We start from the raw sequence: 26,749 nt of genomic DNA, 5'->3' as shown, positions 1-26,749 counted from the left end.
GTGATAACAAATGGGCATTTTAAGTTGCCCTGGGTACAGGAGGCAGACAGATCAAAAGGCACATCCACACATGCACATTTGCCTCCTGTCCTCACTGCAGCCCACCCAGGGCTGGATCGAAGCCACCTCAGAAAGGCACCACTTGCAAAGTGGTGCCTAATTTCTGAGGCTGCTTCAAAGTGCTTCCCCGGCCATCTAGAAGGCTGGGAAGCACCTGGGGAGGGACCGAGAGATGCACAAGCACTCCAGAAGCTCCTCCAAGGCACACACAGCCCATCCCTGTTTCAGGGGCAGGCTGCGTGCCATCTGGAGGCTTCCAGTCCACTCCTTTACCAGCCAGATCTCTTGGGGCGGCCTGATGCCGCCCTGAACCGGCTGTCTGCAATCACCCATATAGTGTCATCTCTGGTTTGGAGTTACATCTGAGCCATGCCATTCTTGCTTTTACTTTAATTAATCTCTCAGTTTGTTAGAAAGGATTTATGATAGTGGAAAGTCACTGCTTTTATGGGATATGAATGAAATAAAGTCACAATACCATAGCACTTTTTAAACGTATTATTATTTACAAACATCAGTTTCAACATAAACACCATAATAATGATAATATCGTGGTTGGAGATTCCACAATATTACTACAAGCACAAACAAGAGGAGGTGTGTTGGACAAGAAAAAGTGAGGGCTATGACTCTAGCTACTGATGCTGGCAACCGTTTAGAATGACACAAACTTTATAACTCACTAGAAGGGTTTATATACACGTCTGAAGGAATTTGCTGAATGAAACTGGTGAAAAAGTCTTACAGTAACAAAAAGAAAGAAAAGGTTAAAAAAAAAGTTAAATATCCAAACAAAAGTTAAAAATCCAAACAATAAATAAATAAATAAGCAAGCAAGCTTTAAAACAATGATTATGCTATTACATGCAAATAAACCACATACCTACTGGATTTACATGTATACAACCCTGAAATTAATACAGCATACTCCTGAAGGGTGGCTCTTGTGCCTAGGTAGGAGTGAGCATAGGAGTACAAGGATGCTGGGCAGCTGTGTCTCTTGTCAGAATTTAACTGAGGGTCTTGTGCTGCCATCTGATGCTCCACCCCACTTTTTGGTTGCTGTCTATGGGATGTTAGGGATGGGCCAGGAGGCTTCCCTCTGGTTTCTGCTGATTCTTTAAAGGAGGATAAGCAAAGGTGGTTCAGAATCTATCCCCGCTCCTATGTTTCCATGTTGTCCTTCCATCCTGGTTGGTCTCCAATCCAGACAGATGTACTTACACATGTAAGCAGTTCAACCCTATCTAAAATAAGGACTAACTAGAATATGGAGGGTTCATTAATGGCAGGGGAGCTTGCTAGGCCTTTGTTAGGCTTCATATTGTCTGATGTGGTCCAGGCCTTCACTACTATTTCCTTCAGAACAGCAGAGAAGGCCAGATATGTGCCACGCTAAAGCATGTAAAGAGGTTACTCTCCAAAGGCCAATCTTAGGTATGAGGGTCCCAGACTGTTAAGCAGGCCAATAGCTAAGGTGGTGCCCCCAGGGTCTCATCCCCGCCACTTAACACAAATGCACGGAACCCAGTCCCACCACTTACCACCCCTAACTGAAGAAGCTGGAACCTGCCCCCCCTGTCCAGCTTCACAGACCAATACCAGTTCAAGTTGCAGCTGCGAAAGCCACAGAGAGAGGGAGAGAGAGGAGGAGGAGGGAGAAAGCAAGGTGGCAGCAGGGAGGCAGGGAGCACCCCAGCTTGGGCACTGGCTGATGGGCAGATAGGCATGCTGCACTGTCTGGGCAATGTTCTCCTCTTCATCCCACTGTTGTGGGAGATGCCAGCCAGAGGCCTCCACCACTGCTGAGTCTTCCAAGTTGGCTGCACATGTGTGTGGCAGCCATTGGGGCCGACCTGGAAGCTGCATCTCCGCTCTTCCTGGGGGACAGTCTCCACACTTCAGTCTGTGAAGGGCAGCAGGCAGCAAGGGGATGACTCATGCCTGGTGGTGCACCCTGGAAATAGTGGCCAGACAGATGAGGAGATGGGCAAGGAGGCGAGCAGCCTAAGATACAGACATGCCCCAGGTGGAGTGGGTGGAGGGAAGGGGGGGCAAGGGAGAGCACCTATCTGCATCGCACCCCTTGGCTGAATAATTCATCTGCTGGCCAGCCAGGTAACCAAGCAAAGCAACTTGGGGCACAGTTCAGTCTGTGAAAGCTCCACTCATGGCATATTTACTTGCAAGAAGACGCAGGAGTCTCGGGGAGGCAGCATGCTTGGCTGGGGGAAGGACCTTCCCTATGGATTTTTTATTTTATTATTTTTGTGACATCATTTTATGGCCCCTAATGCTTTCCCATATCCCCCACTTAAAATTATGACACACATTTGTCCTCTAATTCTTTCAGATTAGTTATATACTCATGAAATTGGTAACAATATATATTCAATATTGCACATCAATACTGCACATTTATAACTTACCCTATGGGCCTTGAAACAATAATTTCAACTTGAGGTTCTGATTTGGATTCTAAAATAATGTTGTAAACTTCTTCATTTGTAGCTCCTGGAAGGGGTTTACCATTCCATTCTAAAACTTCATCACCTTGAATTTAAAAAGAAGATAGAATTTGTTTGTTTTTTGTCATTTCACACATGTATATGGAGATATATATGGATATATATATATAACAAGTAGAAAATGTTATTGTCTTTCCTTGGCTAGGTATGTGGGTGCATGTTCAAAGGTAACAATACTTGAGCTTCAAACCAAAAATTTAGCACAATTATTTTCATTATAATTCTGCTGACACCATGATTACTAAAGGATATTCTTAGGTAGGTAGCCATGTTGGTCTGATGCAGCAGAAAAAAGTTTGAGTCCAGTGGCAACTTTAAAGCCAATTAAGTTTTATTAAAGGTATAAGCTTTTGTGCAAATGCACACTTCTTCAGATATATTGATATTGAAGTTACCAGTCCATATATAACAGGGAGAGGGTAGAGGTCCTTGCATCTGTCAAATAAACAGTATGCTAATTTGCTGCTCATCCTCTCTCTCTCTATATGAACTGGCAAATTCCATTTCAATGTATCTGATGAAGCGTACATGCACACAAAAATTTATATCTTCTTGAATAAAACTTAGTTGGTCTTAATGGTTGTCCGGATCCCTTAGCCCTATGGCCCTCTCCCCGCAAAGCAGGGGTGCATGGAAAGAGCACAAAACACTGGAGCAAGCCCATCATTGTGCGGGAACCCCATCATGTGTCAAAGCAGGATAGAAGGAGGGGAACTAACAGGGCAGAGTGGAGAAGGGGGAGGAGAACAGGTGCCCTCATCATCGAGCGAGGTCACAGATGGGTCAGGCAAGGTGTGAAGGTTTATGGGGGACGGAACATAGCCAGTTTCAACTGGTCGAAACTGGAACTGGCTGCCCCGGGAGGAATGAGAGTTCTGAGGAGGTTAAAACAGGTGTTGCATATGTGTTATCAGGAGGAGAAAACCCTCATTGGTTCAGGGGAGAGTATCTGGGGAATGTGGGGAATAAAGAGGGAATAAAGAGGGGGAGGCTGAAGTGAGCGTGAGGAAGAACTCAACAGAAAAGTGATGGGTGGACAGGTCCAAGAGAGGTAGCCTGGTCTGACAGGTTTCCTGAGAAGCTCTAGAGGAGGAAGATGGTGTGAGAGTATAACTGCTTCCCTAGAGAATTCTGATTTCACCAGAAAGGGGCTTCCCACTCTATTCCCAACCCTGGAGTTCTCCCCTGATGAGGGAAGCAAGAGCAGAGAAGAACCTGACAATGGTGCCACTGGACTCAAACTTTTTTTTTCAAAAGGATATTCTGTGGAAGTAAAGCCCACAGCTTTCTATTAATCTACATTATTTTCCTGTAACGAGTGCTGCAGTTCACAGAGGGTTTCCCTACATGTCCAATAGGGTTGTCAATCTCCAGAATTCTCCTGGAATTACAGTTGATCTCCCTTGGAGAAAATTGGCAGCTTCAGAAGGCAGACTTTAGGGCATATCATAAATGCTAGAATAAATCCCTCCTAAATTCTCCCTCCATGCCTCCAAATTTCCAGCAATTTTCCAGGCCAGAGTTAGCAATCCTAGTTCCAAAGTTTCCCTCTGCATAAAAGAAAGTGTCTCTGATCTAAAACACTCAAATCAAAACTAGAGCATATAATAGGCTTCCCAAATCCCTCGCCTGGGCAGGGGACCCCCGTTTGGAGCCTCCTCCTCCTGCTCGCCAAAAATCTGGAAAGCGGGGGGGGGGGAGGGGTAATGGCGGCCCTTCCCACCCAGCCCCAATCCCAGCAGCTTCTCCTTGCCCCTTCCCTTCCCACCCCGGATCGCAGCAGCTTCTCCTTGCCCTTCCCTTCCCACCGATCCCCGATGCTTCTCCTCATTCCTTCCCTTCCCACCTCAGATCGCAGCAGCTTCTCCTTGCCCTTCCCTTCCCACCCAGCCCTGATCGCAGCAGCTGTTCTTCCATTTTCCCAGGCTGCTTCCCACCCCCAGTCAGCTGGCTGGTGCGGGGGGGAAGCCCCACCACGCCCGCAAAGGACCATGTGCCTTTGAACCTCCGGAGGCTTGATTGAAAGGCTTCAATTTGGGATGGTGTGTCTGTGTTGCTGTGAAGAAGCTGGCAGCAACTCGTGAGTAGAGAGGCCAATCCCCTTCATCAGATTTGCCAGAAAGGGGGGGAGGGGGGAGGAGAGGGAAACGTCTTCATTATTCCCTATGTGGAGATCGATTCTTATAGGGTATAATGGGGAATTGATCTGGAGGTTTCGGGGGCTCTGGGGAAGCTGTTTTTTGAGGTAGAGGCACCAAATTTTCAATATAGTATCTAGTGCCTCTCCCCAAAGTACCCCCCAAGTTTCAAAACGATTGGACCAGGGGGTCCAATTCTATGAGCCCCAAAAGAAGGTGCCCCTATCCATTATTTCCTATGGAAGGAAGACATTTTAAAAGGTGTGCTGTCCCTTTAAATGTGATGGCCGGAACTCTCTTGGAGTTCAATTATGCTTGTCACACCCTTGTTCCTGGTTCTTCCCCCAATGTCTCCTGGCTCCATCCCCAAAGTCTCCTGGCTCCACCCCCAAAGTCCCCAGATATTTCTTGAATTGGACTTGGCAACCCTAGCATATAGGCATATTTGTGGAGGGCCCCAAATATGGCCATGCTAAGTTGCTTCTTCTGAAATTTGTAGAGATTCATACTCATTTCAGTAGATCAGCGCATGATCTGAGTGTTAATTTTGTTCAGGTAAGCTATTTGTTACAGAACAATATTTAAATGATTATTTTTTCCACTATTGATATATTCTTTTCATCTGTTCTCTCACATAAACAGCTACATCGCTGTCTTTGTTGCACATTAGTACTGATATTTAAGCTAATGTAGTTTTACATTATTTTCACAATCTATGCAGTGCAACAATCATGTTAGACTGAAATATTTATTGCAAATGAATGTTGTACACATTCAAAATGTTAATATAAAACACAGTGTAATAATAATAACACAGGGTATCCCAATACAACAAAGAAAGATAATTTCAAACTATATTATTTACCTGCTCTGAGATGTCCTACCACATCAGCCAAACTACCTTTCTTTACTTTGGTAATGAAGGCACCAAGTCGTCCTAAATCGGTCATTTTTCCTCCTACAACCTAAGCGATAAATGTGTCAGTTCTCAGAACACACAAAAACTGTATTTTAAGAAATATAATTGGGAACAGTTAGGTAATCACAAGCACTTAATGTACCATACCATAATATGAAACACAAACTTTGCCTAGGGCAAAGTAAAGAGTGTCAACCAAGATGAAATTTTATATTGCTTATAAGAAGATGGGTGATCTAGGGAATATTTTTGTAAACCAGCATGTGTATGCTGCCAGTCATTTCACAAATATTCTGGTTTGAACCCAAAGATGGCATTGTTCCGAGAGAAGGCAACTAGAAAGTTGCAGATGTTCTCCCCTAGACATCTGGAGCCAGTTTTCAGTGGACATGGGAGTTACTGAATGATGGGAGAAATCAGCAACTTGCTGCATAACAAAAAAACTCTGTTTCAAAATACAGCTGATTCCTAAGGCCAAATACATCATACCAGGGCTTTTTTTGTAGCAGGAATCCCTTTGCATATTAGGCCACACTCCCTTGATGTAGCCAATCCTCCTGAAGCTCACAGTAGGCCCTGTACTAACAGCCTTGTAAACTCTTGAAGGGTTGGCTACATCAGGGGTGTATAGCCTAATATGCAAAAAGGTTTCTGTTATTTTAAAAAAGCCCTGTATCATACAATAGTTATTTTGATACCTACAATGTTGTATTCTTAGGACTGCCTCATTCAGCATACAGAAATCAATGCCACTGCTGAATATTGCGGTAATGCAGGCACTCTACTTAAGCTCAGATAAAGTTAGCAAAACATAACTGTGGTTATGAAAGGAAAAGAAGAAGGAATCCTTGGCTATTGGCCACTTGAGATCAAGATGGCAAGGCCAGCTAGGACCCTTTCACAAAAGGAATACACAAAATCTGACTCAAAGGGCCAAACTATATGATACATGACATGCCTAATATATCAGATCATGAATGCATGACCAGACTCATAGTCAAACATACATCAGGAAAAGTCCTCTTAAAAAGCACTGCAAGAGGGAGGAAGAGATTTTGGTTATCCTCCCACCCTGGCTTTACCAGGGGGCTTTTTGTCCCTTTTCTCTCTTTCCACATGGATCTAGGGAAAGGGGGTGAAAAGTCCCTCCCCGTAACCCTTTTCACTGGCAAAAGTGTGGTGGGAGGGAAACCAGTAGCTCCTCCTCTGTCCTTTCAGCTTAGGCTTCCCAAACCTCCCGCTCTGGCGGGAGACTTCTGGGTTCGCAGCCTCATCTCCCGTTCTTCAAAACTCTGGAAGCGGGGGTGGGGGTGGAGGGGGGGGAGAACATACCTTTAGGCTTCATGTTGTAGAGCTCCTGAGCCGTTTGCAAAATGTCTGCCCCTTTAAGGCTGGGCAGGAAGCAGGAAGCAGAAAGGGCTTCTGAGAACGGCCCCTCCCTTTCTTTGCTTTCGTTTTCACAGGAAGTAGAGTTGTCTGGAGGAAGATCTGGTAGGTGTGTGTGTGTGAGAGGGAGGGGGCAGGGGATTCCCTAGTTTGGAGGCCCTCCCCCCCTTTAGAAAGCGTGGGGGGGGGAGGGAAATGTCTACTAGGCACTCTATTATTCCCTATGGAGAACGATTCCCATAGGGAATAATAGGAAATTGATCTGTGGGTATTGGGGGCTCTGGGGGGGCTATTTTTTGAGGTAGAGGTACCAAATTTTTATTATAGCATCTAGTGCCTCTCCCCAAAACACCCCTCAAGTTTCAAAACGATTGGACCAGAGGGTCCAATTCTATGAGCCCCAAAATATGGTGCCCCTATCCTTAATTATTTCCTATGGAAGAAAGGCATTTTAAAAGGTGTGCTGTCTCTTTAAATGTGATGGCAAGAACTCCCTTGGAGTTCAATTATGCTTGTCACATCCTTGTTCCTGGCTCCACCCCGAATGTCTCCTGGCTCCACCCCCAAAGTCTCCTGGCTCCACCCCCAAAGTCCCCAGATTTTTCTTTAATTGGACTTGGCAACCCTATTTCAGCTGTCCCTTGCAGTTCCAAGCAAACAAGCACTTTTTAAGATGAGTTCCCTTGATGTACAACTGACTGTGAGTTAGATTGTGCACCCATGATCTGACGCGTTGGATTTTTTGTGTAGTTAGTGGCTTTACAAAGTTACAGCATATGCTTTTAACTAGGATGCCTGGTTAAAAATCCTTGGAAAAAAATTGTGGCTTTCAACGCAAAAATTTCAAGGAAGCTGGAAGTTCTCATCCCATATATCTGCAGACTAGGCCTTTTCAGAAGAAAAACAGTCTCGCAGTGGACTGTTGTGCTCATCTTCAAATTATAAAATAATTTGCACCCCACAGAATCTGGTATTCCGCTGAAGGTGTAGGATGTAAAGATAACACCATGGATTGTGATTCCATTTTACTTTTTGGAAAACAGAAAAGTGCATACCGGCTTAACTTCCTGTCCTTCTTTTTCCACTTATAAGTTGTACAACAAAACATTCAGCTGCTTTGTGAAGGAGGCATGAGTCTCACTTTAGCTATTAAAAGCTTAAACTACTACTGGGTGGATAGAATGAATTTAGTGCAAAATATAGACAATACTTACTTTCAGTCCCAGTAATGCACCAGAGTCCTTTGGCATGGTTGTTCTCTTGTTGAGAATAACACGTCCAATTAGGCGATCTCCTTCTTTAGATGGTTGCCACGTTACAGGGTGCTATTTTTTTAAAAAAACATGAGAAGCAAAAAAGTGGAGATCTCTTCCTGCATCAGTTTGTGAAACACCTGCATCATGGCAGAGATATGTTCAACCTACCTTTTTGAATTCTTTACTTAATTAATACTTTCTTCTTACACAGTAAAACTAATGTGCATCTATCTAGTTATTTATTGAAGGATTCATAGCTGTTTTGATTGGTCACTTAGTTATAAATGCTTGTTGCCTGAAGCCTTAAAAATATCCTCAACATATTATGTTGAGATTAGAATTGAAATATGAGAAGGCAGGCTATACTTTACGACCTGCTATGCAGAAGACAGCCCATCACAGGGCCTTGTTGGCTATATTTTTGGTGCATGCATGGAAATACAAAAACTGCTAGGAACTACCTAGTAGTAGTAGCAGGACGTATTCATGGCTTGTAGGTTGCATTCAGCCTAATAGATTCTAAACTGTGTAGAGTTAAGTTTAAGAAAAGTTTTAAACTCTTAACATATGTAAACATGTTAATCTATAATTTCTAATTCCATTAATTTTTTTGTTATTAACTAATTACTGCATGAAGTCTACCCCAAACAATCCTTATCACTAAACTTAATTTTCACTTATTACCTCTTTGAGAGGAGATCACTTAAAGTTATGAACAAAACACTATCAATATGGGTGAAATTATTTTTATTTTGATTACAGTAGAAAGAATAATCTAATTTTAGCATGTTAAAAAACTATTAGAACAGATGCTAGCCAGTTACCAAAACAAAACAAGCTGAACAAATTAATATTTTGTTTTATGCACCCAGACCTATTTTCCTCATTTCTTACCGAACTAATAGGGGATGTCTCCCTACTGTGCCACGTGGCAGGATCCAGCCAGTAATAATCCAAGTCACCTGGAAGATACATGAATGCAAAGAAACGTGTAATCTCTCATACTAATAAAGTTGCATGAATATCTCAAATCTGTAGGCATAAATCTAAATGTAAGGAGTTCTCTGAAGCAAATGTATTCAGGACTACATTTCTGAGTTTAGAAATAATAAAATAAAAGTTGCTTTTCCAAGTGTAGCTCCTGCATTGGGTGGGGGGGGGGGGGGCGGGGAATCCACATTAGCTGGCTTTATTTTTAGCATTGGGCTGGCTGAATTGTTAATTGAATTTATGAGGACATGCTGATTTTTAGAATTTCAAGGACCTGATGCTGTGCCTGGAGTCCAAAAGAATTTCACATCAAGTCAGAACTCCTTCTAATCCAATACTGTCTCCTCCAGCTGGCTTTTCTGGAGGTAAATCTTTCCTTTCTGAGATCTCTTTTGCAGTAGGTGGCTAAGATTGAAGTTGGGGTGCCCAAAATATTCCCTTTGTGTTTCCTGAATGTACCTCATTTCACTGTGTGGACATCTGGATCTTAGCTGGTGTGAATCTGGAGTACCTGCATACTTGCTCTGGTGTTCTTCATAACACCTGCTCATGTGTACAATTGTATATAACTTATTATAAAAACATACTATAAGCATCCATAGTCATGGGAGAGCATTTGGGACAATATCCCCCATGAATAAGCATTGCCCCTGTGAAAATATATATATATATATAAAAATAAAAAGTTAAAAATGTAAGATGTGTGTGGGGTTTCCAAAATGACCTCAGACACGGTCTCATTTTCTTTTTCTCCAGGCAGTAAATAAATAGATCTTTAAAAATACAAGATAAAATAAAATTGCAAAAAATAAAATAAAATTGCAAAATGCAAGTCAGAGATTTCCCTCCCTCCCTGACTCATGTAAACAAAGAAGCCAGTAGAATCACAAGGGCTGCAGGTGGGGGAGCTGTTCTGTCGACAGTTTCCAACTGTATTATTTTTCTCTCCTTTTCCCTGGCTCCCCTGCTCCATAGGTTTTCCCAAGGTCCCACCACCCAAAATTTCCTGGCTATACCCACGATCCACTTCATACTTCTTTCAACGAAGTTGATTCGGAAAGGCTACCCTGTTCGTCAGCATTCTGGGAAGGCAATTTTCCATTAGTCAGGGAACATGAAAGAGCAAAACTGCAAATATTTGGCTAGTAGTAATTAAAAAGTAATGTTGTCTTGATTAATAGTGAGAAAGCTAGAATGATTTGAGAAAGCATAATGGAAGGCAAATAGGTGAAATGTATAGATAGAAAAGATGGATGAAATACATGACAGGAAGGCACAGAGAATGACAGATGCAATTGTGAAAATACCCTATATCTTGCTGAAATACATAATGGAACAAATGACCAGTTTTGGAACACATTCTGGATATAAATTGAACAAAAAGAAAACCAAGATAATCTTATTGAATACAACCAATGAAGAACAAAAAGAAATAAAAAAAACTAACTGATGCCTTGTTACCAAAAAGCAATAACATATTTGGGCATCAATATAATAGGACAAAATAAAAATCTGTACAAAGATAATTACCAGAAAGTATGGATAAGTATAATTGAAGACCTGCAAAGACGGGACAAAATGAAAATTTTGTGGTTAGGCAGAATCTCTGCCATCAAAATGAATGTCTTTACCAAAATTGACTTTTTTGTTTCAAATGCTGCTAATTGATATAGAAGAAAAGAGTGTATTTAAAAAAAATGGCAGAAAACTATAAACAATTTCATATGGAATGGAAAGAAGCCAATAGTAAGTTTTAAAATAATACAAGATGAGAAAAAGAGAGAAGGTTTGGCAGTACTGAATATTAGGTTATATCGTCAAGCAGCAGCACTAGTTTGAGTATCAGAATGGATTATAAACCTCGATGAGAGGAATATTATATTGGAAATAGCAGACACAAAGGAAGGAATTCACAACTACTTATGGATCAAGAAGTCATCAAAAGCTATTAAAAAACAAGATGGTAATCATACAGTGAGAGCTGGAGTGCTGAGAATATGCTTTCAGTGCAAAAACAGAATAAGCCCACCTACTTCATCACTGACATCACCAATCAATATCTGTTGTGATGCCAGTGGGGGGGGGGGAATCACTTAACCTACAACTACATGACATTTTTACATAAGCAGTCATAGTTTGGTTAACTAAAGCATAAAAATCAGAGAAAAGCCATCATTTATAATCATCAATATTTCCCATAGAAAATCATAGAGAATTGATCTAATAAATTGTAACGAATAACATTTTTCTATCTATAGCGTTGTTGAACAGATCTTGTTTTCTTATGTATAATTTACTTATTAACCTTTATATTGGTCTGGGCTACATACAATTACATTTTCATTCCTAAGTATTCTAACATGAAACTTCGTGGTATTTCTATCTTATCTTACCTTTTCCAATGCTTATATAATTTTTTTTAAAATCTAATTTAGCATCCAGCAGGGGACACTATGAACTGCAATCTTATTCAGTTTTGACTGAAATTTGGTTTTTACATTTTATTTTAATGTTATAATGTTTTGATGATTATAAATGATGGCTTTTCTCTGATTTTTATGCTTTAGTTAATCAAACTATGGCTGCTTACGTAAAAATGAAACTTTGTGGTATTTCTATCTTATCATACCTTTTCCAATGCTTATATAATTTTTTTTTAAATCTAATTTAGCATCCAGCAGGGGGCACTATGAACTGCAATCTTATTCAGTTTTGACTGAAATTTGGTTTTTACATTTTATTTTAATGTTAGCTTTGTTTAAATTATTTTAATGTTCTGTTTAATTTTAATGCTGTCATGTTACTATGTTGTTCAACAAAATGTTGTGACCTGCCCTGAGTTTACTTGTGGGGGAAGGTGGGATATAAATCAAATAAATAAATACATTTCCTAGCAAAATCTCTTCCTCCAAGATCTAGACTCCCAGAGTCTATAGGGAAAAAATGCTACTAAATATATTACTGTCTAATGTACCAAAATTTATAATGAACTATTTAAATATATGGTGACGGGAGCAAGAGTGGTATATGCATCTAATGGAGCACTGAAATATGCCTAGAATTGATTGATTGGAAAAATAAATTAGCTGACTATGGCTGGATCCAGACTGGCAGCTTCGGGTGGCAGCCTCCCATCCCAAAGTAAGCCAGCAGAGGAGAAAGCACTCTGGGGACAGTCAGATTGTGCACAATCTGCTGTCAGGAGAGGGACAGGCCATGTGTGCTCTGGAGGAGCAGTCAGATTGCTCAAGCCCTTGAGTGGAGCTTCCCAGGCGTTCCTTGGCCAATCCAGATGGCTGGGAAAGGTGGCAGGGAACTGCCCTGGCTATTTCCTACCACTTGCAGCCAATTGCTACTATGAGTATTAAAAGAGTGAGAACATCACCAGTTCCCCGTTAACAGCTAGAAGCTTGCATACAGTCAAAATTGCTTAATATTGCCTGAAGATTCTCGGGTTTAGTAGGACTAAACTCCACAAATGTGGAACAGCTACTCAGAAGACTTTTTCTAGACTCAATTGCTATCTGAACGTAGTAGGGTTGCCAGCTCCCCTCGTCATCAAGGGAGTGGGCGGGACATCATGCGCAATGTCCCTGACATGATGACATCATCTGGAAGTGACATTATCATGTTGGCGATGTCAAGTATGAAGCTCTGTTTGTTTGATTGTTTTGGGGGTGGGGGGTGGGGGAACTCTATTTGTTTTGCCTTGAAAACTATAGAGTTTACCCAAACACCAGAGCGTTACTGCATGACATCTCTGGACCAATGATGTCACCCAGAAGTGACAGCCTCATGTTGAGGATGTCGCATGGTAATGTCCCTGTTTGTGGGTGGGATTCTCCCTACTAGCTAGCTGGCTGGCGGTGGATCAAAGCCCCCCAAAGTGAAGGCTAACAACCATTGCTGTTGCTGAGATCACTTTCGGTGGGTTGTGTTCATGTGTGTTGTGGATTTGTTTCTTTCAAGATGTGAGAATAGAGCCAACCTTACAGTGGGAATCTGGGCACAAAATGGCAAAGGCAAGGAGAAATCAGCTTTTCCTGTTACTTTGTAAGGTGTTCTTCCATATCTGTTATCATACTGCAGTAATTGTGTATTCAAGTATCTTTTATCCATTTCCAGCAGCTCTCCTACTTTAGAAACAGTACAGAATAAACATGCATTGAACCTGAATCTACAGTGTCTGGTCCAAATATGTCATGCCCAGGGTTGCCAGCTCTGGCTTGAGAAATTACTAGAGATTTGGGGATGGAGACTAGGGAGGGCAGAGTTTGGGGAGGGTGTGTGTGACAAAAAATCAGTCCCTTTTATCTCATTTGGTGGATGAGCAGAGCAGCTAGCAGAAGGGCTAGCCGCCCTGAGCCTGCCTCGGTGGGGAGGGTGGGGTATAAATAAAATTATTTATTTATTTATTTATGAATTGAAGATTCCAGCACCCAGGTGGGACCTGGGGATCCCCTGGAATTACAGCTCATCTCCAGACTACAGAGATCAGTTCCCATGTAGAAAAAGGATGTTCTGGAGCATGGATCCTATGACATAGTACCCCACCAAGGTGGCTGCCCTCCCAAATCTCCATCACCAAATCTCCAGGGGTTTCTCAGCCTGGAGCTGGCTACCCTGCCCACCCATCCACTGCCTGTGGTCAGGGGGGTACCTGGCAATCAAAGCTGGAGGAAACAAATGGGGGGGAGAAGTGAGAGAGAAAAGGAATTTATCTTTTTATTTAGACAGGCCTTGAATCTTCAGAGTGATGGTCTGGAGAGGTGCTGTCTCAGGAGACTTCAAAATCTGTCTTCTGAGTGAGAATAAATGAGCATAGGAAAGAGGCGGAAATAGGATTTTGCCTTCAGAGTAGTAGGCTGAAAGAAATATTTTTTGCTAGGAGACTGTGGTGTCTTAGGGTGCTTTCACACAAGAGATTTGGCCCAACCTAGCCCTGCATCCCATTCAGATTAAACGTGCACAATCACACAAGCACATCTGCCCTCTGAGCTGCATCCATTCTCACCCCATCTCCAGACACCTCCTACCCAGATTAAAAAGCCATCTTCCCAGTAGTTTCCTCCTGAATTGCATTTAGATCACATATTCACTGGCCATCTGAATGCTCAGGCGCGACTCATAAGTGGAAGAGCAGTGTGATCACGCCAAGCTGTTTCCAGCACGTTCGAGGTCCCCCCCCAACCCACCTCTGAGGAACGTTTGTACACTTGAGTGCACACACTGGAGGACTTTAAAAACAACAACAACCCTTTCCACAGTGAATGGGCAACTATGGACCACTCAGGAGATCCTGCCATTTTAATGGCCAGTGGCTGATTCCTCTGAAATGGACCAAACTCAAGTGGCTTTTTTGAAACAGAGATAATATCATGCCAATTTCCCAATGTGATAGCATCCTTTGAGTCTAGTTTCTGGGGACACTTGCCTGTTAACTGTTCTCTGCATTCCTAAATTATCAACTGGAACCTTATAAATGAATTGGCCCAGCAAGACTGTTACATCTGTAAACAGCTTCTATTTTATTTTCTGAAACACCTCTATCCCTAGGGAAATAAGTTACCATTCTTTTCCTGTTTCCCTTATGGGAAGCCATTTGGGTGAAGGTGGTTAGAGGATTGGGGGGTGGGGTAGTGACCACACTGGCCAACTTTACATCGTGCTACCTCTGTTTCAATGATGTGGTAACAAAAATACTCCTATCTATTTATATATTTTTATATCAAATATAAATAAGTGATATTCAACATACAATTCTATAGTAAACTCACATTGGGTAAGACACATTCATAACACGAAAGCCATGCTACTAAACACACAAAAACTTCAATTGAAGATTAATTCCAATGAAGTGCAAAGTGCAAAAGAGTGCTTGTAGACTGATACAATTTCATTAATCAATACTGAGGTGGTCCTGGAACAGTCTTCTATGATAAAGTGAAGAGAAGAGGAGAAGATTATCAAATATGAACTTTCAACATTGATTAATGAAATTGTATCAGTATACAAGCACTAATTTGCAGTTTGCACTTTATTGGAATTAATCTTCATTTGAGGTTTTTGTGTGCTTATTTGCATGGATTTTGTGTTATGAATGTGTCTTACCCGATGTGAGTTTACTATAAGAATTGTGTGTTGAATATCACTTATTTATATTTGATACAAAAGTATATACATTGATAGGGGTGTTTTCAGTACCACATCACAGTATTTTTCTGTTTTCCAGTTCCCCATGATTTTCCCGTTTTGTTTTTCACCTCTGTTTCAATGGTATTATAAAACCCTCAACCTTCATATAGTGGTGCCTTAATAGCGGCTCAATACCAGTGGCTCAGAGAGCCAGTTTGGTGTAGTGGTTAAGTGTGTGGACTCATCTGGGAGAACCGGGTTTGATTCCCTACTCCTCCACTTGCACCTGCTAGAATGGCTTTGGGTCAGCCATAGCTCTGGCAGAGGTTGTTCTTGAAAGGGCAGCTGCTGTGAGAGTCCTCTCAGCCCCACCCACCTCATGGGGTGTCTGCTGTAGAGGAGGAAGGTAAATGAGATTGTGAGCTGCTCTGAGACTCTGAGATTTGGAGTGGAGGGCAGGATATAAATCCAATATCTTCTTCATCTTCTATCTTCTAATATAGTACATCAAATCTTCTATGACTCATTTGTTAGCAATTGGTTGAGGAAATTAAATTCCAAACTAGAGGAATGTGATCTGAATATTGATTCCCTAGCCCTCATGTTCAAGAACGGGGCAAAAGTAATTATCAGAGACCGATTACTGGAATTGGAGTTAAAACAATCTCTGGCCAAAGTTGGGGGGGCGTATATCCCAACCTTTTTTACAAGTGATCTTAAATGTGCCAGGTATCTAGAAAGATACAGCCAATTAAGATCAGGCGGATGCTGTCCTTGGCACGCCTGAACATTCTTGACACAGCAGTACTGAGGGGCCGTTTCCACAAGATCCCGTTAGAAGACAGGATCTGTCCGTGCGGCCTGGAGGAGGTCGATACGGTTCCCCATCTCATTCTGAACTGTCTTTTCCATACAGAGGCAAGGTACAGACTTCTGCGGAACCATCTAATGCTAGCTAAATCTTTAAATCAGGCCCAAGTCATTTACTTCCTCTTAGGGGATGGGAGTGATCAACTTTCTCTGGATCTTGCTAAGTTTCTATATGTTACTGACCTTGACAGGAAGAAATTTAATGCTGTTTGTATTTGAAAGAAGATGCCCTTAGTTAAGTGTTGCCTACGTCAGATAATTTTATTACTATTTTGATGGTTGTACATAGTTTTATATTGTTATGTTATATTTTAGCTTGGTGTTGTGTTGTACTGTTATTGATGAGTTGTGTTGTTGTTGTTGATTGGCCTAGAGCCGCAATAAACTGACTGACTGACTGACTGACTGAATCTCAAACTGTTCCCCTAAATTTGTGAGGTAAACATTTTACAGAATGCCTCTAAAAAGAAGGCAAACAGACTGAGGAATAGTTAGAAATCTGGAAAATCAAGTAAGAGATTGAGATGGCTAAATTAGAAAAGGGAGAGAGAGATAGATTCTGAATTTAAAAGCAAAAGGAAGAGAGAGGGCTGAGGCCAGAGAAATGGAGCTGAGAGAAAAAAGGAGTGAGAGGAGAGAGAAAATAGCAGGAAGCTCAAAGAACTTAAGAGTTATAACTCCATTAACACAAATGGAATGCAAATGAACTCTGTATTAGTTGAGAGTTGGGACAAGTTGGTTTGGAGTTACCTAACAGACCCCTGCAAATTGGTTTTGGGTTCCCCCTCCCCAAAAAGGGCAACATGTTACATGCCATTACAACGGCACTCCCTCCCCCGTGTTTCTCCCCACCAGACTCTTGCCAGTTGCCAGCCGCTAGCTGGCAATCACAGGGCTCAAAGGAGTTATAGAACATCATTCTGCATATCAGACTAGTCCAGAAAAAACAACATCAAACACAACTTCAAAACCTCATGTAAATATCTGAAAGCAGCAATAGGAACTTCACCTGGCACCTACAAACACACAAAGAAGGTGCTAGACAAACCTCAAGCAGGGAAGAGTTGTACTGATAAGACACCACCACAGCAAAATTATAAGACCTGGCCACTGCCCACCACCCCTCAGATGGGGAAAGCACTCAGACAAAACCTCTCCCAAAGGTCTCCATGGGTGTTTCATTTAAGAAAAAGAGCATCCCTCAGATAGATTGGGCCCAGATCATGTAGGGGTTTAAGGTCAAAACTAGCATTTAGAATTGTGCCTGGATACAAACTAGCAGAATAGTTTATGGCATGGATGTTAACCATTCAAAAAAATGTCAATGTTTTTAAACAAAATTATACTAACTCAGAATATGCTATCCTATGTATGATTTTTTAAAGTTGAAATATTTATGTTTTTGTTATATTTTATTTTAATTTATTTGGTTCTATTTATATCCTGTCGTCCTCTCCGGAGCAGGCTCAACTGTATTTTTAAAAGATGTGTGCTACAGAAGTGACAGTTTGCATCTCATGGGCATTTTTGCACTTTTACTTATAGAAAATATTTATCAACATGCTGAATTAGCATTATTTTAGGGTTGCCAACCTCCAGATGGCAGTTGGAGATCTCCCACTATTACAATTGATCTGCCGATGACCAAGATCAGTTCCCCTGGAGAAAATGGCTGCTTTAGAGGGTGGACTCTATACAGCATTATATAGCTTCTAGCACCACTGGTGGACCTCTTGATGGCACTTGTTTTTTTTGGCCAGTGTGTGACACAGAGTGTTGGACTGGATGGGCCACTGGTCTGATCCAACATGGCTTCTCTTATGTTCTTATCTGGCTGAGGTCTTTCCCTTCCCCAAATCCCACCCTCTTAAGGCTCCTCCTCCAAAATCTCCAAGTATTTCCCAACCCAGAGTGGCAACCAAATATATATGTGGAGCCAGAGGGTCAATGTCTGCCTAGTACTCTGCCTCCACCTCTGCCTCCCAGATGAACTGGGGCTAAAGGCCCCAGATGCTGAGTGGATTGGCTCCACTTTGTTCTTACTCTTCTCTTCCCAAGGCTGTTCACCACAACCTGCAGTAAACATTCTTGTTGGCCTGCTGTCTGGCCCTCTTTATAGGCCATGTTTAGTAGTCTGCCCTTCTGCCCGTGTCCCTCTTTTGCCTGAGGGCATGGTTGGTCAGGCCCAAACACAACTGGTGGCAACAGTCACTTAAAGGAACTGTTTAGCAAAGTGGTAGCCTGTACTTCATCCAGTTGGCTGGTAAGTGGTTGGAGGGGAGCCACTGGCATGGTTGACAGCCTAAAAGTTGTACTGGTGGTGTTCTTCCCCATTCCTGTACAGGATGAGTCAGGGACAGCACAGAAGTTGGGATAAAGTCCATCCTCAAACAATATATTTCGATTCCTGCCTCCACAACATCAACCAAATAGGAACTACCCCTCTTTATACACCACTCATCCAATCAGCTTTCTCTTACTCAGCACTGTTCTTAGTCAAAGGTCTAGTATATAATTCAGTGATTCTCACTATAGTAACTGTGCGTGTCATAGTTCTCATTGATGTGTTTCCTGGTGCCCATTTGCTTCTCCCATTCCTGGCTTTCTTCTGCCTTACTGGAGTGGGAAGTGATTCAGAAGACCCCAGAAAGCATCAACTTGCAGTCTGAGGGGAGTACACATTTTAAAAATAGTTGCCTTCCACGCTCCAGATTATTCATCCACTTTCGTTCATGCTCCTGTGAAATTGGTATGAAAAATATTTCTCCACCTATGGTTGCCAGACCCCCTCCTAATGGTGGTAGGGGTCCTCTGCTGCCAGGCCCTACCCCCAGCCACTCATCAGATTGCCAGTAAGGGAAACTTACCAAGAAGGTCTAGGCCTCATGCTGGTGTCATACAGGGAGTGATGTCATCATGCCAGTGATGTCTGAATGACACTCTGGTATTTGGGCAAAAAGGTTATGGTAGAAGTTGGTTTTCCAGTTCAGTTTTTGTCCAAATACCAGTGTTACCCAGCTGTTACTGGTCTGTTACTGTCACTTCCTAGGTGATACCAGTGATAAGACCTTCTCCTTTCTTCTTGCAAGTTCCCCCCAGTTGCCAGTAGGGTCCTGGCAACCCTACTTCGACCCCTCCGGTCTTTGATTGTGATTTTAAGGGCATTTACTTTGTAGTGAGAGCCATAGAAAGTAATGGAACTCAGAAGTTCTCTGTTTCCATTTTTTTTAAAACAAACACTGGAAATAAAAGCTAAATCCAAAATCTACTCTAATCTAAACCTAAATATATCTGCTGTTGATTTGTTTTGGTTCTTCTGCTTTTGATGCTGGATCACACATGAGGTCTCTGTTCAAAATCTAGAAAATTTAAAATACGCTAAAGAATTCATTATTGAGTTATACATCAGTCTCCATAATATGAATGTTATTTAAATATTTTTTAAAAATAAAATATTGTGATATCGTTACACTTCACAATTATTTAAGCTTCTTATTAAAAGAGATATGTCTCCAGTTCAAACAGTTCAGATAACTGTAATTTTCATTTGGATAAGTGTCACAGAAAATGTTTACTGCACTCAGCCCCCCCCCCTTCCCTTTACTTAAAATTACCTTCAGGCCCTTCCTCATGATTTATTTTAGGATGGCTTCCCTCTTCCCAGATGTACTCCATATTTTTTATTAACAGATGTCTAATGGAGCATAAAATGCTATTGATTTGTTGTTGTAGTAGTTGATTTATATCTCAGCTTATTGAATGTCTGGAGGGGAACAAATTATCCTTACTCTCCACATATTCAAGGTGTCCTAAGGCTACAAAAACAGAGCACATTGAGTTCTTCTGCAATCAATGGAACTGAGGATGGGTGCAACTTATTTGCCTCCCCACCATGAAAAGGTTGGTTATTTTGGATGCAATCCTAAGAATACTTTCCTGAGAGTAAGCTACTTCTAAGTAGACCAGTTTAGGACTGTTGCCTTTGACTCCTTTTCATAATGCTGGCATATGAGTAAAGCGCTAAATCTTCCAATTCTAGTAATTATTTCCCTGGAATCATCTGCCATCTATTGCTATTGTAGTTTGTTCCCTTCTTTTAGAGAAGCTAATTTAAAAGATCATCAATAACTGTAATGTTTAGCATTATTTTCTGTATTTTTTCTTATCAGAATATAAGTTTCCCTACATAATACAAGTATTTATGGAGTTTATTTTTTATTAAGCTTTGCTGTCCCTTTAAAATATACAAAATTGTATATGTTGAAAGCAAAACATGACAAGCACTTCCATTTCTCAGTCATACCATGTACATTCTGGAGCGCTCACATGAATGTTCTCTGTGCTTGAGAGAGATGCAACAGCCCTGGTGCTTTCCATAGTTTCCTTAGCAAGGCTGCTATCCACTGGCAGTCATTGGGAGATGGGGAAAAAAATTACTGACATCGTCTGTGCTGCTATGTCACTTCTGGGGAACTGCCTGGAAACCAGTCTGCAGGTGCCTTTGGAATTCTGGTACAGAGTGATGGGTGCAACAACAAGGTCATTTCAGGACTTGGAGATAGAGCAAACTACAGAATGTCAGGGAGTCAAGTTATAGGGTTATCAGGCCCCAGATCACAGTAGAGGTTCCGCTGCTTTTTGGAGCTTTCATCTACTACTGACCAGCTGGCCAGTGGGGAAAACTTCACCCCCAAATGGTTTTTTGGGCATATTCTATGGTTTTGAAGCAAAAAAAAACTTCATAGAGTTTTGCCCAAAGACCAGAGGATCAGATACAATGACATCACTTTCAGGTGACATTGTGTTGGGGGCATCATGCATGATGTCCTGCTCAGCCCTGCTCAGCCCGCTGCCTTGACAACAAGGGGACTTGGCAACCCTACAACAGTAACTCTTCAAAATTTGAGACAAAAACTCTGTTTAACTTGGTGTCCTTTAAAATGAACATAATGTTTTAAGGTATCTTCTTGCATATACATGAGGCTTGTCCTCCATGACTCAGTGAAAATCATTGTGCTGTGGTGGCTGCTGCTCCAAAAGCAACATTTTAAAAAATCTGCTCATCCAATGAGAAGCCCTCCTGGGCAGAAGTATCATCTGGCTTTGCCTACTTTCTAAAAACACATGGTGGACACCAGGAATGAAGAAAAAGAGATTGGATTTATGTCCCACCTTTCATTCAGAGTCCCAGAGTAGTTTATAATCTCCTTTCTCTTCCTCTCCCCACAACAGATACCCTGTGAGGCAGGTGGAGCTGAGAGAGCTCTTTCAAGAACTGTGATTGACCCAAGATCATTCAGCAGGTACATGTGGAGGAATGGTGTATAAAACCTGGTTCTCCCAGATTAGAATCAGATTACAATCTGTGCATTTAACTGCTACACCAAAAGGTGTTGGTGGGTACCACGGTTGTAGACCCTGGCATAGCAGAAATGACCCTTGTGATTTATAATAATATGCAAGGGATGTGTGCAGGCCCTGGCAATAAAATTTTTGCAGGGGCTTTAACAGCCTTTAAATCTTAATGTGAACCCAGGGAAAATCCTATTTGAGAGATACAGTTCTGGAATTACAATACAATAAAGCTGCTGGAATAGGTGATTTTGTCACTGAGCTAAGAAAAACTGCTTAGCGCCATGAGTTTCACCCATCTCAGGAATTCACGGTAAGGGACAATATTGCATTTAGCATAACAGATTGCACAATTCTTTTAGAAAAACTTTCTCTTACTCCTGAACAGGCTGTGGAAATTTGCAGAACTAAAGCTTTTACCAGTGCCCATGTTAGAGCTTTGTCTGCAGAAGCAATATTGTATGCAATTCAGTGCAAGTAAAACTATCCCATCTCCCTGAACAGAAAAGGCAAAATCCCAGCATAATTTCCACAGCAAGCAATTGTCTTAGCAAGCACAAACATATTTGCAATAAATGTGGAACTGCACACAACTTCATCCTCTTGAGCAATTTCTTATAAATATGTCAAGAAAAATCATTTTGCAAAAGCACGCAGGCTGAAGGCAAACAATGCAAAGCTAGAAAAAGCCATGAGCATGCCAGGCTAGCAATCATTCTGAAGCATGGTACAGCATTACAGTAAAGTAGCAGGCTTGTATGTGTGTGAAGTGCTGTCAAGTCACAGTCAACTCCAGCAAGGCTTTTAAAGACAAGTGAGAAGCAGAGGTGGATTGCCATCACTTTCTCCTGCAGAGTCTTCCTTGGTGGTGTCCCTTCTAAGTACTGACCCTGTTTAGTGTCCAAAATCTGATGAGATCGCTAGTAGCAGGTCTACCAGTCTCTTTTGATTTGGACAGTGGAGCAGAAGCAAAGACTATTGAGCTGCATAGGCAAAACCCTGAGGAGCAAGTGTGCCACATTCAGAAGCAGCTTACACTCGTTGTTTTTAGAAGTGCCTATATCAAACCAAGAACAGCACTTCTGGCACATTGCACAGCAAGCTTTAAAGAAGCTGATTTGACCTTCTATATAATTGAAAATGATTATCTTCCATTACTTGGAAGAGATGTGTGTGTTGCTCTAGTTTTACTTAGGCAAGTCCATACAGTGCCTTATATGGGAGTTGCACCAAGAGATGCATTTTTCAAACACTGTGCAGATGTTTTTGAGGGACTGGGTCAATTTCCTTGCATTTGAACACAGCAATAACCCTAGTTGTCCATGCATGCACGGAGTTTCCCTACTCTGTACTAGAAAAATTAAGTGCAATTATTCAACTGGGAGCTCAGGCCATCATCACAAAGGTATTTAAGCCCACTCTTTGGGTCAGCAGCCTAGTGATCACACAAAAGAAAAATGGATAACTATGCTTTTTGTCTTCATTCATAGGCTCTTAATAAAGCAGTGAGATATCAGTGTTCTTTGTCCCCACTGTTGAGGATATCAGGAAGAGTTTGGCAGGGAATAAGTTGTTTAGCATCCTTGATGAAGATAGTACTGGCAGATAAAACTGTACAAAAACCCAGCAGAAGTTTTTAATAACCCATGGGGAAGATATCGTTTTAACAGACTTCCTTTGGGCATCTAGTCAGCAAGAGAAGTATTTGTGCAAAAGAATCACCAGTGCTCGGATAAGCTTTGCAAGTGTCCACATCACCGCAAATGACATGACCATTGCAGCAGAAACCAAGGAAGAACACAATGCCATCTTGAAATGTGCTCTTCACAGAGCATGACAAAGGGATATAAGTTAGTAAGAACAAGATACAGTTCTTGGTTTTACTAATGGTTTTAGCAAAGGTAGTGTCAGGCCTGATGAAGACAAAGTGTAAGTTATCAATCAGATGCCTCAACTCAAGGATAAGAAAGGCTTTCAGAGACTTTTAGGGCCTATACACTAACACAGGCTAAGAAAAGCTATACACAGATTGAAAAAAATTCAGGCAATCAAGTTTGCTATAATCAAATGTCACAAGCATCTGCTTGTAGGAGTGGGTACAGACCCAAACCCAAGCCAAAATCTGGGTCAGATTTTGCCCAGTTTGGAGTATGTGAACCAAGGTTCGGGGAAGGTGCCTTCCCTGAACATTCACCAAGCTTTTCTGCTTGGTGTCACTGACATGCTTGCATCACTTCCAGGTAATGTGGGCACACTGGGGATGGGGCCAAATGCCACCAGGAAGTTATGTGAGCGCATTGGAGCGCTGATGTGCTCATGTCACTTCTGGATGATGCAGGCACACCAGGGCCAGGGCTCAACATCACCCAAACTAGTTCAGTTCAGATGGGTTTTTTGTTTGGGGATTCAGTTTGGGGTTTGGTCTGGGGCCACCTGGTTCATGAGCCCTGGACTGAACCAGGTTTTCCTGGCGTGTACCTATCCCTATGTGCTTGGCATCCCATAGTTAGTCCAACCAGAACATAAATTCTTAGGGGCAGCCTTTTCCAAGCTCTTATCACACCTACAAAGGATGCTGCTATGACTTAATATGAAATCCAGATATTTTACACTAACGCAAGGACATGCTAGTGGCAGAAACATCTTTCAGAGCTACTATGATACCTCCATCCTCCGCACCAGATCTTATCCATTAGGAAAAAGTAATTTACAGTCTGGTTGACACAGAGCCTCTTGGTGACCCACTTTTAAAACAGCAGCAAGAATATGCAAGGGCAGACCATGAATTACAGTTCCTCAGAGCCCTGGATGTCCTAAGATGGCTACACAAAAAAAGCAGTTTAAACCAGATCTTAGACATTTTTGGCCCCTCTGAGACCAATTCAGGATTGAGGATGACTATGATAGGTACTAAAATAATTATTACCCAAGGCACATTGTCTCAGATTCTAACCGTGCTTCATGCACACACACCGCCATCAAGTCATGGAGAGGTCAAAAGCATGGACTTGTCAAATCATGCACTGGTCAAATATGCATGCTCACAGAGAGCAGTAAGTGAACATGGCAGACCATGCCAGGAACTTCAGCCTAGCAACTGCAGAGAGCCAGCAATCTCACACGAGATCTCAGCCTTGCCTTGGTTTAAACTGGTAGTTGATTTTTTTGAGTTCAACAGCCAGTCTTATATAGTTGTCGATTATTCTCAAAATACCCTGAAACTATGTTATTGCCAGATAAGACAGCAGGCATAGTTGTAGCCAAGATGAAAATATTGTTTGGACCTCATGGTATTCCTAAAGAATTTGTTTGTGACCTTGTTCCATATGCTAATTCAGTGACAAAACAATTTGCTCTGGGTGGGGCATGTACACACATCAGTCCTGACTAACAAAAAATGTTGTTTTGAAGATGCCCATCTCTGCTGGAACCTGAATAAGTACCCTATTCCTGACTAATAAGCAAAATGAAACATCACAATGTTCATGTGTACTGAGAGGCTGCCAATCATGCATATTGGAAACATACTGTTTCTGATATGTGCAGCCGCCATGTGGTCTGAATGGGACACCACGCATATTAGGTATATGAGAGACAATCACTGGATTTCCCAAGGTTCTGGTTCAAACATACTGAAACTGTACATGCATGCACAATACACATGATGCTATTGCTCAGACAACATGGCCACCACTGATATCAGGAGTTGTGCACTCCCAATATATATAGCTGTTGGCCTCCCAGTACCTGCAAGCATAACAATGTGGATCCAGGTTGCAGGAAGGCTCCTTAGTAGGGTTGCCAAGTCCAATTCAAGAAATATCTGGGGACTTTGGGGGTGGAGCCAGGAGACATTAGGGGTGGAGCCAAGATCAAGGCTGTGACAAGCATCATTGAGCTCCAAAGGGAGTTCTGGCCATCACATTTAAAGGGATGGCACACATTTTCAATTCCTTCCTTCCATAGAAAATAATGAAGGATAGGGGCACCTTTTTGGGGGGCTCATAGAATTGGACCCCCTGGTCCAATCTTTTTGAAACTTGGGGGATATTTTGGGGAGAGGCATTAGATGCTATGCTGAAAATCTGGTGCCTCTACTCCAAAAAACAGCCCCCCCCCCGAGCCCCAGATACCCACAGATTAATTCTCCATGATTTTCTAAGGGAATAAATCTCCATAGGGAATAATAGCTCCCAGCAGACATTTCCCTCCCCTCCCCCCGCTTTCTGGCGACCCTGAAGCGGGGGGAGGGCCTCCAAACCGGGGGATCCCCTGCCCCCACCTGGAGATTAGCAACTCTACTCCTTAGATTGTCAGTAGGCTGCCTTATGCTGAATGAAGCTGCCTTATGCTGAATCAGACCACTGGTCCATCCATGTCAGTACCGCCTACTTAGACTGACAGCAGCTCCCTAGAGTCTCTGGTAGAGGTCTTTCATCACCTTTTACACTAGAGATACTTGGGATTAAACCTTAGACCTTGTGCATGTTAAGCAGATGCTCTGCCACTGAACCATGGTAGGTAGAATTGTCTCTAACATCTGAAAAAGGCTTACCTGATCTCACACTGCCAAAGACAGATTGTTACAACTATAGGACTTGGGAATAGTTGTAGTTTCTTTAATACATAGAGGTGAACTTGGAATCTGGGCCTACTCATACTTAATCTCATACTATTTATTGGAGGCAGTTTAGAAAATACACAGACCACCTTTTTAAAAATCTCTTCTAATTAAATGCTCTCCTGTCTCAGAAAAGAAAGAAATGCTGCATATTAAGCATGTTAGCAGAAAGGCTAGGGGTAAACCTTTGTCCCTAACAGGCTTGCTTCTTAGTCTTCCAAAATCCCTGCTTTCTTCCTTCATTCTCTCACAAAATTATGTGAACAGATGTTTCAGAAATAATCGTATTCTCTGCAGTCACCCTGTTCATTTATTTTTGAAGGGGGTTGTTTCCTAACTTAAAGCCCCTCGTTCTTGTGGTACGCTAAATAGGGTTGCCAATCCCCAGGTGGGGGCAGGGGATCCTCCAGTTTGCAGACCCTCCCCCCACTTCAGGGTCATCAGAAAGCGGAGGGAGGGGAGGGAAATGTCTGCTGGGAACTCTATTATTCCCT

The 26,749-nt window shown here is 42.1% G+C and overlaps 1 protein-coding gene across 31 annotated transcripts in view; it reads right to left on the bottom strand.

The window, feature by feature from the left end:
* The window catches only part of RIMS1 (regulating synaptic membrane exocytosis 1), a 479,645-nt gene that overhangs the window by 191,045 nt on the left and 261,851 nt on the right, over positions 1 to 26,749 (bottom strand). For 30 of the 31 annotated variants that reach the window (XM_060235941.1, XM_060235653.1, XM_060235663.1 and 27 more), the window contains 4 exons: positions 9,182 to 9,249; positions 8,246 to 8,356; positions 5,592 to 5,691; positions 2,490 to 2,613 (listed from right to left, as the gene is read on the bottom strand). In XM_060235941.1, the coding sequence (XP_060091924.1) occupies positions 2,490 to 2,613; positions 5,592 to 5,691; positions 8,246 to 8,356; positions 9,182 to 9,249 (403 nt within the window). Of the gene's footprint in view, positions 1 to 2,489; positions 2,614 to 5,591; positions 5,692 to 8,245; positions 8,357 to 9,181; positions 9,263 to 26,749 lie in introns of those variants that run through there. The other variant, XM_060235950.1, reaches the window with a different exon arrangement.

Source organism: Heteronotia binoei, chromosome 1 (genome assembly GCF_032191835.1).
Source record: "Heteronotia binoei isolate CCM8104 ecotype False Entrance Well chromosome 1, APGP_CSIRO_Hbin_v1, whole genome shotgun sequence".
Taxonomy (NCBI): domain Eukaryota; kingdom Metazoa; phylum Chordata; class Lepidosauria; order Squamata; family Gekkonidae; genus Heteronotia; species Heteronotia binoei.
This window is presented reverse-complemented; position numbering and strand designations above follow the sequence as displayed.